At 40.1% G+C, this 13024-nt stretch overlaps 1 protein-coding gene across 1 annotated transcript in view; it reads right to left on the bottom strand.

Annotated features, from left to right (window-relative positions):
• LOC119415256 (nuclear receptor coactivator 2) overlaps nucleotides 1-13024 on the bottom strand; it is a 64526-nt gene that overhangs the window by 31765 nt on the left and 19737 nt on the right. The window contains exons 2-3 of the mRNA XM_037682428.1: nucleotides 2824-2931; nucleotides 469-641 (exon numbers count right to left, since the gene is read on the bottom strand). Of these exons, the coding sequence (XP_037538356.1) occupies nucleotides 469-641; nucleotides 2824-2912 (262 nt within the window). The 5' untranslated portion in view covers nucleotides 2913-2931. The remainder of the gene's footprint in view (nucleotides 1-468; nucleotides 642-2823; nucleotides 2932-13024) is intronic.

Raw genomic sequence — 13024 nt, 5'->3', positions numbered from 1 at the left:
GCTGCAGTATGATTCAAAATGTTACACTGCCACATACGATTCAAATCAACGAACACGCCACGGAAGACAACCAGTGTATGAGCCGTTGTAACATAAATTAAAATTAAACGTTTATTAACTGTATTCGAAGGGAAGTTGCAGAAACTAAACTAACAGCGGCACCAAACGTCTTTCTCCATGCTTATTATTTCTTTACTTAAAATACTTGAATCACTTCCTGATCACATGACTGCACAACCAGGAAGTGAATCAAGCGGTTACCAAGGGGTGGAGTTAATTCTTGATAGACCTGAACGCACTGGTTTGTTGATATTTAATGATTTCTGTCCAAGTTGACTTTATTAAAGTCACTTTTGTCTGGCTTTCGATTTTGGCCCATGGACACTTGGGCAGCTCCAATGAGAAGAGGACCAATCAAAAACAACAATTAAACGTCTCCATCTTGCAAACACGCGTGCAGAAACTCACCCTGCTCCTTGATCTGCCTGATCTGCTTCACAGTCTCCTTGAGAATGGCACATTTGTCCGGCTTGACGTTGAGGTCGTCCATGTCGTTGATGTTGGCAAAGATCAGCTCTGCCAACTCCTCGATGTATTTGTTCTCCTGCTCCCTGTTCCGTCTCTCTGTGCTTCTCTTCGGGCTGTGCAACAAAGAAATATTCAACCAAAAACACCGAATGAATCTCGCACAGAAAGAAAGGAGCCGAGCGCTTGTTCATCGTCAGGAATAATTGTAATAAACATCAGAGTGTGATGGTGAACATCAAGTCTGAGAGGTTTTGTCTTTGTGCAGAACCAGCTCGCTTTGTGAGACAAAAACCTCCCCAGAAACTGCAAATTAACTTCATGACCTCCCTACGACCGGACATTAACGAGCCCCATGACCCCAGTGCAGAACGGCAGCGCATCATTACAACTTGTTCGTTTTGTGAAGGGCGGTCTGTAAAAACGCTGCAGCAGCATTTCTCTTTACGACTCAAACAGAAAAACCTTCCTCTCACTTGATGAGACATAAAAAACAAACATTTGGTTCATTTAGAAGCAAAATCTGTCTCAATTAACATACTTGGATCTAAATAAAAAAAACAAACTAACGTCTCAGACCTTTGTTAGCTTTTCAGAATTATGGTTTGTTCTTAATTATGAATAAATCTAGTTCCAACATTAAGCAGCTTTTGCTCCTCTGAGCCAGCGGCTCCCAAACTGTTTGGCTTTCTGATCCACAAAATATTAGTGACCAGGACTTGTGCCACACAAAACGCTGATTTAAAACATGTTAACTTTAATAATAACACTATTAAACAAAAATGAGAAGATAAAGAGTAATACAGTCCCATGATTTTTTTTATTGTATGACAATAGTTGTTTGTTTTTTTTCTTCTGTTGGAACAATTTGGGTGAAAATGTGCCATAAACCAGTGGTTCCCAACCATGGTCCTTGAGGAACTCCATCCTGCCTGTTTTAGTTGCTTCCCTGCTTTGACATACGTGATTTGAATGAACGGGTGAGTAGCGGAACAGAACATTAGGACGTAATCAAATCACCGAATCAGGCGTGTTGGAGCAGGAAACAACTAAAAGATGCAGAATGGCGTTCCTCAGGGACCAGGGTTGGGAACCACTGCCACAAACAACAATTTGTAAATTCAAATGAATATCTAGAGATTATCCAAGGACCTCCACTTGGCGTTTCATGACTCACATTGGGGTCCCAACCGCAACTTTAGGAACCACTGCTCTATGAAGTTGAAATGAGATTAAACTTCTGTTTCCTGACGTCATGACTGGTGGCTGCACTGATGTTTACGGAGTAAAAAGTTGTGCCATAAAACTGTCGAGTGCACCGTCTACTGCAGGTAAAACACTGACTAATCAGAGAGGAAAACATCTGTTGAAAAGGAAGACGGCAAAAGAGACTAAATTAATTAAAGTTTTATGTGCACGGAGTAAAATGTGCAGGGGCGGGTGTTAACGGCCCAAATTTCACCAGTTGTAGGAGTTTGAAAATAGTTCAAAACAGAAATATACTAAAAATTATAATACATAAATACATAATAAATTCCTAGTCTTAGCAGAATTTGTTAAACAAAAAGAGTTTAAATGTTATAAATAAAACTGTGCGGTGCATAATAAAATATCTCTTAATCAAAATCATGCATTTTGAACACTTTCTCTTTGAGTAATGTTCTCTGCTGCTGAATTTCCCTCCATGAGCTAAAACACTTAAAGCTGCATTAGTAGTAAAATATTCAGCCTTCTGTGGTGCATTAAACACATTAAAATATATATATATATATTTTAATTATATGAATGAAAAAAGTCCATTTAGATTTGCATTATATTATTTTATTGGAAGAGATAAGAAGTCTGATGAGGAGATATTAAAATATGATATATTTCCATGTGATTTCAGCTGTATATCAGACGTATTTGTGTCGTCAGATCTGCTGAGAGTGTGCAGCTGAGACACGGGGGGGGCTTTAAACAACGACTCATTGTTCTGAATATTAGCCAAAATGTTTTACAAATCTCAGTTTTGTGAACCGTGGGTCTGATATTTCCCTCAGAGAAGCAATCTGCGCTCATGTTTATTTTTCTCCTTGAGATTAGGCCAACCAGGACCTGTTGCTGGTCTTCTGAAGGGGTTGTGCGAGGGCCACGTGGTTTCTGAACTGCAACTTTTTAAAGAAATATTAATATTGCCACTGGCTCGGTTTATTTTAAACGCCTCTCGGATACATAAATTAAAATAAAGTCTTGTTTTAGTTGTTCATTACTGCAGCGTTTCCTGATGTCCCAGGGACGCAGAGAGAAGGTTTTCACCTGGGTCCTAGGAGGTCCGACTGACAGTCTTTCCTCTTCAGAGAGTCCCCTCTGGGGGGCTCCGGAGTGTCCCCCCCACCACTACTCATCTTCAGCACTTACCAGCACCTGGAAGAGAAAACGAAACACAGAATTGTTTAATAATGAACACAGAAACAGGCAAATGATGTTAATATAAAAGGCACAATAATTACATTATTACAAATAAGCAACTAAATAAGTTCGTTACATTAACACAACAGCAAACCAGGAAGATATTCTTATTTTCTTTAATAAATTGCATGACATGAGTGCTTGCAGTTACTCTTTTTTTTTAAGCTTTAAGAGATGCACGGACACCAATACAGTATCTAGTATTGGTCTGATACTGTGTACGTGCATCGTACTCATAAAAACATTCCAATACTTTGGTACTAATACCACTTTAATGCAATTTTCGCTTCAGTTGATCCGTCAAGTGGTGGAAGAGGGGCAATGTCAACGTACGGCGGTAGTTTCTCTTTATCTTTGAGTTAACTGTCCTGAGCCACACTCGTTGTTAGTTTGTGGCCAATAAAACAATATACCGCCAGAAGAAGAAGTCACGAGGAGGCAGTTTAACGGGAACCAGCAGAGAGCACTGGGACTATATGGAATCGACAAGTCCAACATCTGAGAGTAGATGAAATGTGGAGTGGATGCGACCGAAGCCGCCGACTGTGTTTTTTGGAGTGTTCCATCGCGGTGCTGCTTAACAAGCTGCTTAATGAGCAGCATCTGCCAGACACGGTCTCAGAGGAGGGTGTTAAGCTCGACTAGTCTCTATTCATACTGTCGTGAGCTGGATGTTTATTTAGGGTTAGCAGAGGGGCAGGGGGTTCATTATTATTACTTTAAATTATGTTTTAATTTGAAAAATGTGCTCAAAATTCTAACTTTCATCATAGAAATCACCTGTTGGGATGGATTATATTTCTTATAAATGCCATACACTACTTGAAATTATTAAAATATTTAATAAGTACTTGTATCGGCAAGAATTAAAGTATAATAAGTATATGATATCAGGCATCCCTGAATGCTTTTTATCGTTAAAAGAAAATACAACTTGTTTTTTTATTTATTTAAGCATTTCTGCACCCTCGGAGAGCCTCACTGCATTATTAACCACATTATTCATAAAAGCAAAGTTTTAATGCACCCATGATGTAAACAACTCTACAGTGCATTATCAGACAGGGAGTGTGACTCAACAACAACAACAAAATAATGCATCACTGTAATGAGCCTGAAGGCAACATGTAGGAGGAAGCCCAGTGGGAATACAGTGGGTGTCAGTAATTAACTTCAGATAGAAATAGCTAATTCACGTAGGCTTTATTACGGCTCTCTCAACAATTTAACACATCAGTCTTTAATAGGAGCGTTGTTTGTGATGCCTTCATGTAATTGTGTTGGCGTCCTAAAAGTATATTTGATTCAGGATGAGAAAAGTGAAAGTTAACATTAAAACCAGACTCTCGCTGGCAGAGATACCCACACCATATGGCCCTCTCACGCTGCTAGACTTGTCACATATGGTGCAGTAAGAGACAAAAATGAGACAAACGAGATGCCAGCAGAGACTGTAGCTACTGTGGATAAGAAGCTGCTGCCAAAAAGCTAAAGGCTGACAAGTCCACCTCCATAACCAGTAATTCCAGTGCTTAGTGAGAGAAATGAAGAAAAAAGTTGTTTCATTAGTTGATTTTCCTGAAAGTCACGTTTTGCATATTCCATTCTGCAAAAGTCTTTCCGATACTTTGTGTTTACTTGCCTCAAGTGTAAATTACTTTTCTATAGGAGAGCGCTGTTCAAGGAGACATTTCACATTTTCCTGCAATTTCATGTCTTAATATTATTGAGAATTCACACAAACAGGAACCCCGTGGACTATGATGTTTGCAGATGACGTTGTGATCTGTGGTGAGAACAGGGAACAGGTGGAAGAGAACTTGGAGAGGTGGAGGTATGCACTTCAAAGAAGGGGAATGAAAGTCAGCCGTAGTAAGACAGAGTCCATGTGTGAATGAGAGGGAGGAGGTGGAACAGTGAGGCTACAAGGAGCAGAGGTCACAAAGGTGCAGGACTTCAAGGACTTGGGGTCCACTGTCCAGGAACATGGGGAGTGTGGTCAAGAGGTGAAGAAGAGAGTCCAGGCAGGATGGAGTGGATGGAGAAAAGTTTCAGGAGTGATTTGTGACAAAAGAGTGTCAGCAAAGGTCAAAGGAAACATTTACAAGACAGTGGTGAGACCAGCTATGTTGTATGGTCTAGAGACAGAGACATGGACAAAAAGACAGGAGACAGAACTGGAAGTGGCAGAAATGAAGATGTTGAGGTTCTCCTTAGGAGAGACAAGGATGGAGAAGATCAGGAATGAGATCATCAGAGTTACAGCACATGTTGAACAACAGGGAGATAAAGTTAGAGAGGACACACTGAGATGGTTTGGACATGTCCAGAGGAGGGACAGTGGTTTAGACATGTCCAGAGGAGGGACAGTGGTTTGGACATGTCCAGAGGAGAGACAGTGGTTTGGACATGTCCAGAGAAGGGACAGTGGTTTGGACATGTCCAGAGGAGGGACAGTGGTTTGGACATGTCCAGAGGAGGGACAGTGGTTTGGACATGTCCAGAGAAGGGACAGTGGTTTGGACATGTCCAGAGGAGAGACAGTGGTTTGGACATGTCCAGAGGAGGGACAGTGGTTTGGATATGTCCAGAGGAAGGACAGTGGGTATACTGGTAGAAGGATGTTAGAAATGCAGCTGCCTGGAAAAAGACAAAGAGGAGCTACATGGATGCAGTTAGAGGACATGGTTGGAGTGAGGACAGATGATATTATATATACAGTTATGATTCAATGCAGCACAATAAACAAATTAAAAAAGGTAACAGATCATTATAATCCCGGTGCTTGATTTATTTACATTAGGACTTTGATTGCTGTCCGGCCCCTGAGCTGCTGGCTCTCAGTAACTGTGGCCCCTTGAGCAGTTACATGAATAACCCTGTTATAGACGGTGGAATACAGTTTATTCCATTTCCAAAACCTAAACTGAGTCTGGAAAAATGTAAAGATGGTAAAGCCCTGTGGTCGACCTCATGAGCAGCTGAATACAACAGTCATAAACAGGAAGTACCACATGTTCATGTGTACGAAGGTAACTGCAGGTAAATCCTCCATTTCCTGTCATAATTACGTTGTATGCTTAATGGTTAAATTAAAGGTTAATGCTAGTTGTGCTTTGTTTTGTGCATTTTAAATGCAGATATATGTTGTAACTTCTGGTTGCTTAAGTTTAGTCTTCGTTTGGAAGTTGATCATGATTGAATTTCCTTCATTCAACCTTTATTTAGACAGGTTCATCCCACTGAGCCTCGGGGACTCATTTACAAGAGAGACCTGATTTCTTTAACGAAGAGTGATGACAACAGTGAATAACAACGACAACAATAGACGATCATAAAAGAGGCATACAAATGTATTTATTTATTTTGACAAGTTAAAATAAAATGGCAACCAAAAGGACAGTCAAAAAGGAAAAAGTAGCAAAAAAAAAAAAACAACAGCAGCAAATCAAAAATGATTTTGAACAAAGTGCTTATTAAGTCGTGTAATGTAAAGCAGAGTGCTACGTCTGTAGCATCTTAGCTAGCGCGTCTGCATTTCACGCTGCTAGCGTAGCGCTACTTCTTGTTGTGCCGTGCTCTCTAAAGTCGTTATTGAATCAAGTGTTGTACTTGTGTAGGTAAACATATATGTTTAACAACCCGTTAAAATACACCAGAATGCAGGAAATGATATCTACTTTATTCAAAAATTTCTGGGGGAGGACCCCAAGACACCCCATGAGTGTGTCCCCTCCACGTTATGAATGCTTCTGACGCCAATGGCCACCACGTTATTCAAACCAAGAGCCATCGTCAGCACTGGGGGCTAAGCGCCCCTAAAGGTCAGATTCTAGAATCGCCCCTGAGTCACACTCATGCTGTTAGAAATAAAAAACTAATAATTTAAAAAAAACAACTTGTTTTTATTCGTTTTAGGGTGAAGAGAGTGACAGCAAACAGATCATATATGACAAAACGGATACATTAGATTTCATGTAGACAATCGCACGAAGATGAGAACGTCGCAGGAGAAGCAGGTTCTGCTGGGACAGTGGGCCTTTAAGGACCCGACGGCAGGCCAGCATCACCTGACCGTTACATAAGAGCCGGTCAGTGGGACTGATTCTGCAGATGAAGGCAGCACAGAGGGACAGGCGAGAGGAAAACAACGGGGAGGCAGAGGGAGAGAGAAGGGACGCCGATTAAAGACAAAGTACTACAGTCAGAAATAGAAAAGGGTTAGAAATGGCCACAAAATAAAAGAAAACAAATTCATACTTTAAGATGGAAAGTGGTGTAAATAAATAGGAGGGTGGATGGAGCGAGAGCAGGAGGAAACTAGGAGGTGGAGCATTTGTTGCTCTAAATAATCCGGCCTTAGGGCGAAGGGAAATATGGCCTAATTACACCGTAGGAGAGGAGGAAATGGCAGTTAATGCGACGACGCTGTAAAAAAGTTCAATCAAAACTTAGATAAAAGCGGCCTCTGCCACGTTTTTAGTTACAACAACAATTTTTACAACAAAAGTCGAGCTCTTGATAAACTGTTGCCATCACCTTTCAACTAGGCAACACTTCTCACCATGACCAAATGTTTGTGCGTGCCAGCAGCAACAAAAATCTGGTTTCTACACGCACTAGATCCATAACGGATAAACACTTTGAGATCCATCATCTGATGACTCGGAGGCAAACGATGTGTTGGGAGAAAACTAAAGTGTTGTGCAGAGAAAAGAGGCAGAAAATGAAGCGTGGTGTCAAACATTTCCTTTAGAAACCAAAGCAAACATGCACCAATCAGGTGACAACCGAACATGTTGCTGGCACATCTGAAAGAGAACTTTGTGCCTTTCCACAACACTTTTTTCATGAAAATCCAAACTTGTTCGATAAAATACCATAAAGTAAAGTTTGAATGAACCCATACTGCGACTGAACGCAAAGCTTTAAATAGTCTGATTAGGGCTGTAGTCTTTTATTACACATGGCAAGAGTTGCAGTGGTGAGTGAGGGAAGAGAGGAGCGTGAGATTGACAGACGGACTGGTGCAGCATCTGCAGTATTGCGGACTCTGTTCTGGTCCAATGTGGTGAAGAGGGAGCTGAGCTGTAAGACAAAGCTCTCTGTTTACCAGTCAGTCTACGTTCCTCCCCTCACCTCTGGTCATGACCTCTGGGCAGTGACAGAAAGAATGAGATCGTGGATCCAGGAGGTTGAAGTGAGTTTCCTCTGCAGGGTAGCTGGACTCTCCCTTAGAGACAGGGTGAGAAGTTCAGTTATCAGGAGAGTCTCGGAGTAGAACTTCTGCTCCTCCACATAGAGAGGAGCCAGCTGACGTGGTTCGGGCATCTGGTAAGGATGCTCCCTGCACGCCTCCCTAGGGAGGTTCTTCGGGCATGTCCGACTGGGAGGAGACTCCGGGGAAGACCCAGGACACGTTGGAGAGACCAAGTCTCTCTGTTGGTCTGGGAACACCTTGGAGACCTCCCAGAAGAGCTGGAAGAGGTGACTGTGGAAAGAGATGTCTGGACCTCCCTGATCAAGATGCTGCCCCCGAGACCTGAGTCCAGAACAAGAGGACGATAATGGATGGCAAGGGTTGTAGAGCCCCATCTGGAGTAAAATTTATCTGAATTAATTGTTACTTTCTTTATTTGTATGCGTTTGCGTTGTCCATCCATCCATTATCATTACCCGCTTCTTCCTTTTCAGGTCACAAGGGTCACTGGTGCCCATATCCAACCATCACTGTGCGAGAGGTGGGGGACACCTTGGACAGGTCTCCAGTCCATCACAGGGACACACGGAGACAAATGAGACGAACAACCATTCACTTTCTCTCTCACCTAGGAACAATTTAGAGTCACAAATCAGCCTAACATGCATGTTTTTGGTCTGTGGGAGGAAACCGGAGTACCCGGAGAAAACCCACGCATGCAAACTCCACCCAGAAAGGTCTCAAGCCAAGATTTGAACCAGCGACCTTCTTACTGAAAGGCAACAGCTCTGCTGACTGCTCCACCGTGCCGCCCGTTTACATCGTCATTCTGAAACGATGAAGCTCCAAGTCCCGCAGAGCTGCTAGAACTATAATGTAGACTAACACTTCAGCACATAAAACTAAAGTTTTTTATGTTTTCAACAAGCAAACAAAAAAAATGAAAATAAATAAAGTTTGCACACAGGTGGTAAATAGCAGGTGACGGTGATGATTACACTGAAATAAAACCCCGTCCTTCATGGAGCAGGAGCTCGGCTGCAGCGCTGCTTGGAGCGTTCAGCAGTGATCGCCGTAGTGATGCAAAAACTACCCATGTGTCTGGAGAACCGCTCACACACGGCAAACAGAACTCCCAGCATGCATCTCACTGATGTGCTCAATCAGCTGTTCAGGCGTGCCCAGCTGTCCGTCAGCAAAACACAACATTTAAGAGTAAATTAATCAAAGTGATGGCACCGCTCACAGAAAATATGAAACTTTTGTTTTGACTTGGAGAAAAATAAGTCACATGAAAGAATAATGATTCTTTTAAAATCCTTAAAAACAATTATTTCATGTTTGTTTTTAAGCCTACAACTTCTTACTCAACCAGTTTGCTCAAATTTTAAAGGATAAACTGTTAAATTGTGTTGTTTGTGAGTAATAGTTCTGCAGGAAGTACGTTGTTGTTGATAAAAACACATTTGTTTGTCAAACTGTGTAATCTATGTACCTTATCATAGATGCCACTAAAACAATAGAAGCAAACGGGTTTTCCAGCTGAGTGCTAATTATCAGGTCTGCTCCAGTTGCACAAGACACTCTTTTCCTGACTTTAGTGACTTGTATATCTTTAAATGAGCTAAAGGCAGTGATGGGATGTAACCAAGTACAAGTACGCCGTTACTGTACTTAACTACATTTTTCATGTATCTGTACTTTACTTAAGTAGAGTTAAACATGGGTACTTTTGATTACTCCACTACATTTTACATTAAGTATCTGTACTTTTTACTCCACTACATTTCTATAATGCGTTACACGTTACATTCACGCTGTGTTTTTTTTATTTGTTCGTTAGTTTGAAAGCAACTAATGGCGAGAGGAGAGTTGGTCCATTGAATCACTGCAAAGTGGGCAGGTAACGTTAGACCCACCTTCAAGAAGAGCTGGGCCAGTGACGTATATTCTAGTATATACACGTCACTGAGCTGAGCACACCTGCAGCACCGCTAACACCCAAAATGGATTCCACCGCGAAGAGTCAGCCAGAAGATATGCGCCACCCATGGCCTTATTGAAAGATTATTGAAAGACTATTGAAAGACTATTGAAAGACTATTGAAAGACTATTGAAAGATTATTGAAAGACTATTGAAAGATTATTGAAAGACTATTGAAAGACTATTGAAAGATTATTGAAAGACTATTGAAAGACTATTGAAAGACTATTGAAAGATTATTGAAAGACTATTGAAAGACTATTGAAAGACTATTGAAAGATTATTGAAAGATTATTGAAAGACTATTGAAAGACTATTGAAAGACTATTGAAAGACTATTGAAAGACTATTGAAAGACTATTGAAAGACTATTGAAAGACTATTGAAATACTATTGAAAGATTATTGAAAGACTATTGAAAAATAAATGAAAGATTATTGAAAGACTATCAGAATCAGAATAAACTTTATTGGCATTGCACCAAGATACAACGCGAATATGTACGTACAGTCATCCGAAAGATGGGCGGAGTGCACGAAGCAGCAAGTATAGAAGCGCGGCCTTCTTATCCTTATCAGATTATGAAAGATTATTGAAAGATTATTGAAAGACTATTGAAAGATTATTGAAAGATTATTGAAAGACTATTGAAAGACTATTGAAATATTATTGAAAGATTATTGAAAGACTATTGAAAGACTATTGAAAGACTATTGAAAGACTATTGAAAGACTATTGAAAGACTATCCAGTACAGCAGGACAGATTCTCTCTCCCAAAAGAGCCAGACTGGACTAAAAAAACGTTAAAAACCAACTTCTTCTGAACTTGAACAAGAAATTCTTGCTGCATTATTGAAATGTGTCAGTTCATGATGTTAGGACAGGAGACAAAATATGTCTCCAAATGTCTCGACACTCTGGTCCAAGTTTTGAAAATGGTGTCAGGAAGTTAAAATATTGTTCACTATTGACCCATTACAAGGTTGACTAGACAGTATTTAACTGGAGTTGAACTGATCAGTTGAAATGATCAGAGCCTGTTCTTTTGTTGTGTCTAATGCTCCTTTTGTTCAGGCAGACAACTTTTACTTGAATGTGTTTACTGCAGTTAAAATGACGCCTTGGTTTCACTTTGTGTTAAATAAAAACTTTCAAAGGTATAATCATTCCTCTTTCTTATTTTGATTAATGACATTTAACTCTGCAGGTCATCCCTGAAATTCTGCTGCACAGAATCACAAGTCCAAGTGTGAACTGTGTCACACAATAAAAATGTGCATTATCTGCAGCGTTGTTCATTAAAATGACACAACACTATTAATGTACTACAGAATTACACAGTATTACACTTAATGGTATTGTAGACCATTGCATTAGTTAATACATTCAGCAAGTACTTTTACTTTTAATACTTTAAGTATTTTTAAAAGCAACTTATTTACGTTTACTTAAGTAAAAACGTTAACGTGGTACTTCTACTTTTACTAGAGTACATTTTTGTATGTTTATTTGTATTTATACTTAAGTACAGTGTTTGAGTACTTTATCCACCACTGGCTAAAGGTCAACGCTAAGCAGCTAAAATAAAAACAAAAATTGAAAAAAATTAAACGGCTGCAAAAGTAAAAAAAAAAAAAAAAACTTTGTTTTGCGTAATTTCAAAATGACTGCTTCTACAATAAGATAGCAAGAAATGACAAGTGTCTGTACATCTTTGTGCCAAGATGTGCTTATAAAAAGGGACTGAACTGAACGTAACACCAGGCTACTCATCCTTTAGACCAAATGTTTGAAAGTCTCACAGTAAAACCAGAGATTTTACTGTTTTTCAGACATCTTCACCACCAGAGCTGTGGAGCTGCACACAGAAGCTTCACTACATTTAAAGAAAGGGATTCTCCATTTTTATTTTATTTTAACTTTAGGTCAGGTGGAGGCAGGCGGCACAGAGAAAGTGTTTGTTTCTTTGTTTGCAGTGACATACTCTAACACGATACTTTTACAAACAAATACCACTGATATCAAATAGTAGATAAATCTTAAATTAAGCAAAATGTTATTTACAAAGGTTATATTACCCAACACTGATGCTTCCAGGCTGCAGTGAATGCAGAAGATCACTGGAGTTAAAAAAGTCAACTAAACACCAGAAACCGTTGAAACCTTCCCTTAAAGAGTCGATCAATCTCAAAGAAGCACTGTGCACACAGATGTTTACCACGGGACATGCACATGTGCAAACACACGCAGAAAACACACATGGCACGTAAACACATGCACGATAAATTAACACTAATGCGGGCTGCAACAAAAGCCTTTCTCCTGCTCTGTCCGATACTAATGCAATCAGAGGAGCTGAGAGCTTTGCAAACTGAAGCCATTTAAAAACAATTTGAGGCGGAGAGGAGGGACAGGGCCACAGGGTCAGAGCTGCCATTAAGAAATTAAAGCTGAGGATGGATCACGGCCTGCTTAACTGGACTGTGCCCAAGAGAGACCCCAGCTTCTTCAAGTTATTTGTCTTTTCTTTCAAGAAGTAAATAATTACTTTCTAAGAGCAGCTTTTTATGAACGATTCATTTTGTGAATGATATAAACCTCTCGAACCTACAGTGAGTTCAAAAGGCATGATTTTTTGATTTTACACCGATTTATCAACAAACTGTCCTGTCGGTGTTTTTATGGTTTTCGAACAACGTCCCTGTCGTTTCCACTCGCGTTACAAAGAGCAGGTAGGTGTCAGATTACACGCCGATGGAGAGCAGGTGGGGAGGAAGACAAAAAGAAAAACAGAAACAAGCTTCTTCATTCTTAGCAGTAATTTTATTTATATATATATATATATATATATATATATATATA

The sequence above is a fragment of the Nematolebias whitei genome, chromosome 9 (assembly GCF_014905685.2).
Source record: "Nematolebias whitei isolate Nwh7 chromosome 9, NemWhi1, whole genome shotgun sequence".
In the NCBI taxonomy this organism is placed as follows: domain Eukaryota; kingdom Metazoa; phylum Chordata; class Actinopteri; order Cyprinodontiformes; family Rivulidae; genus Nematolebias; species Nematolebias whitei.
The sequence above is the reverse complement of the archived record's forward strand: the minus strand, read 5'-3'. Positions and strand labels throughout refer to the sequence as shown.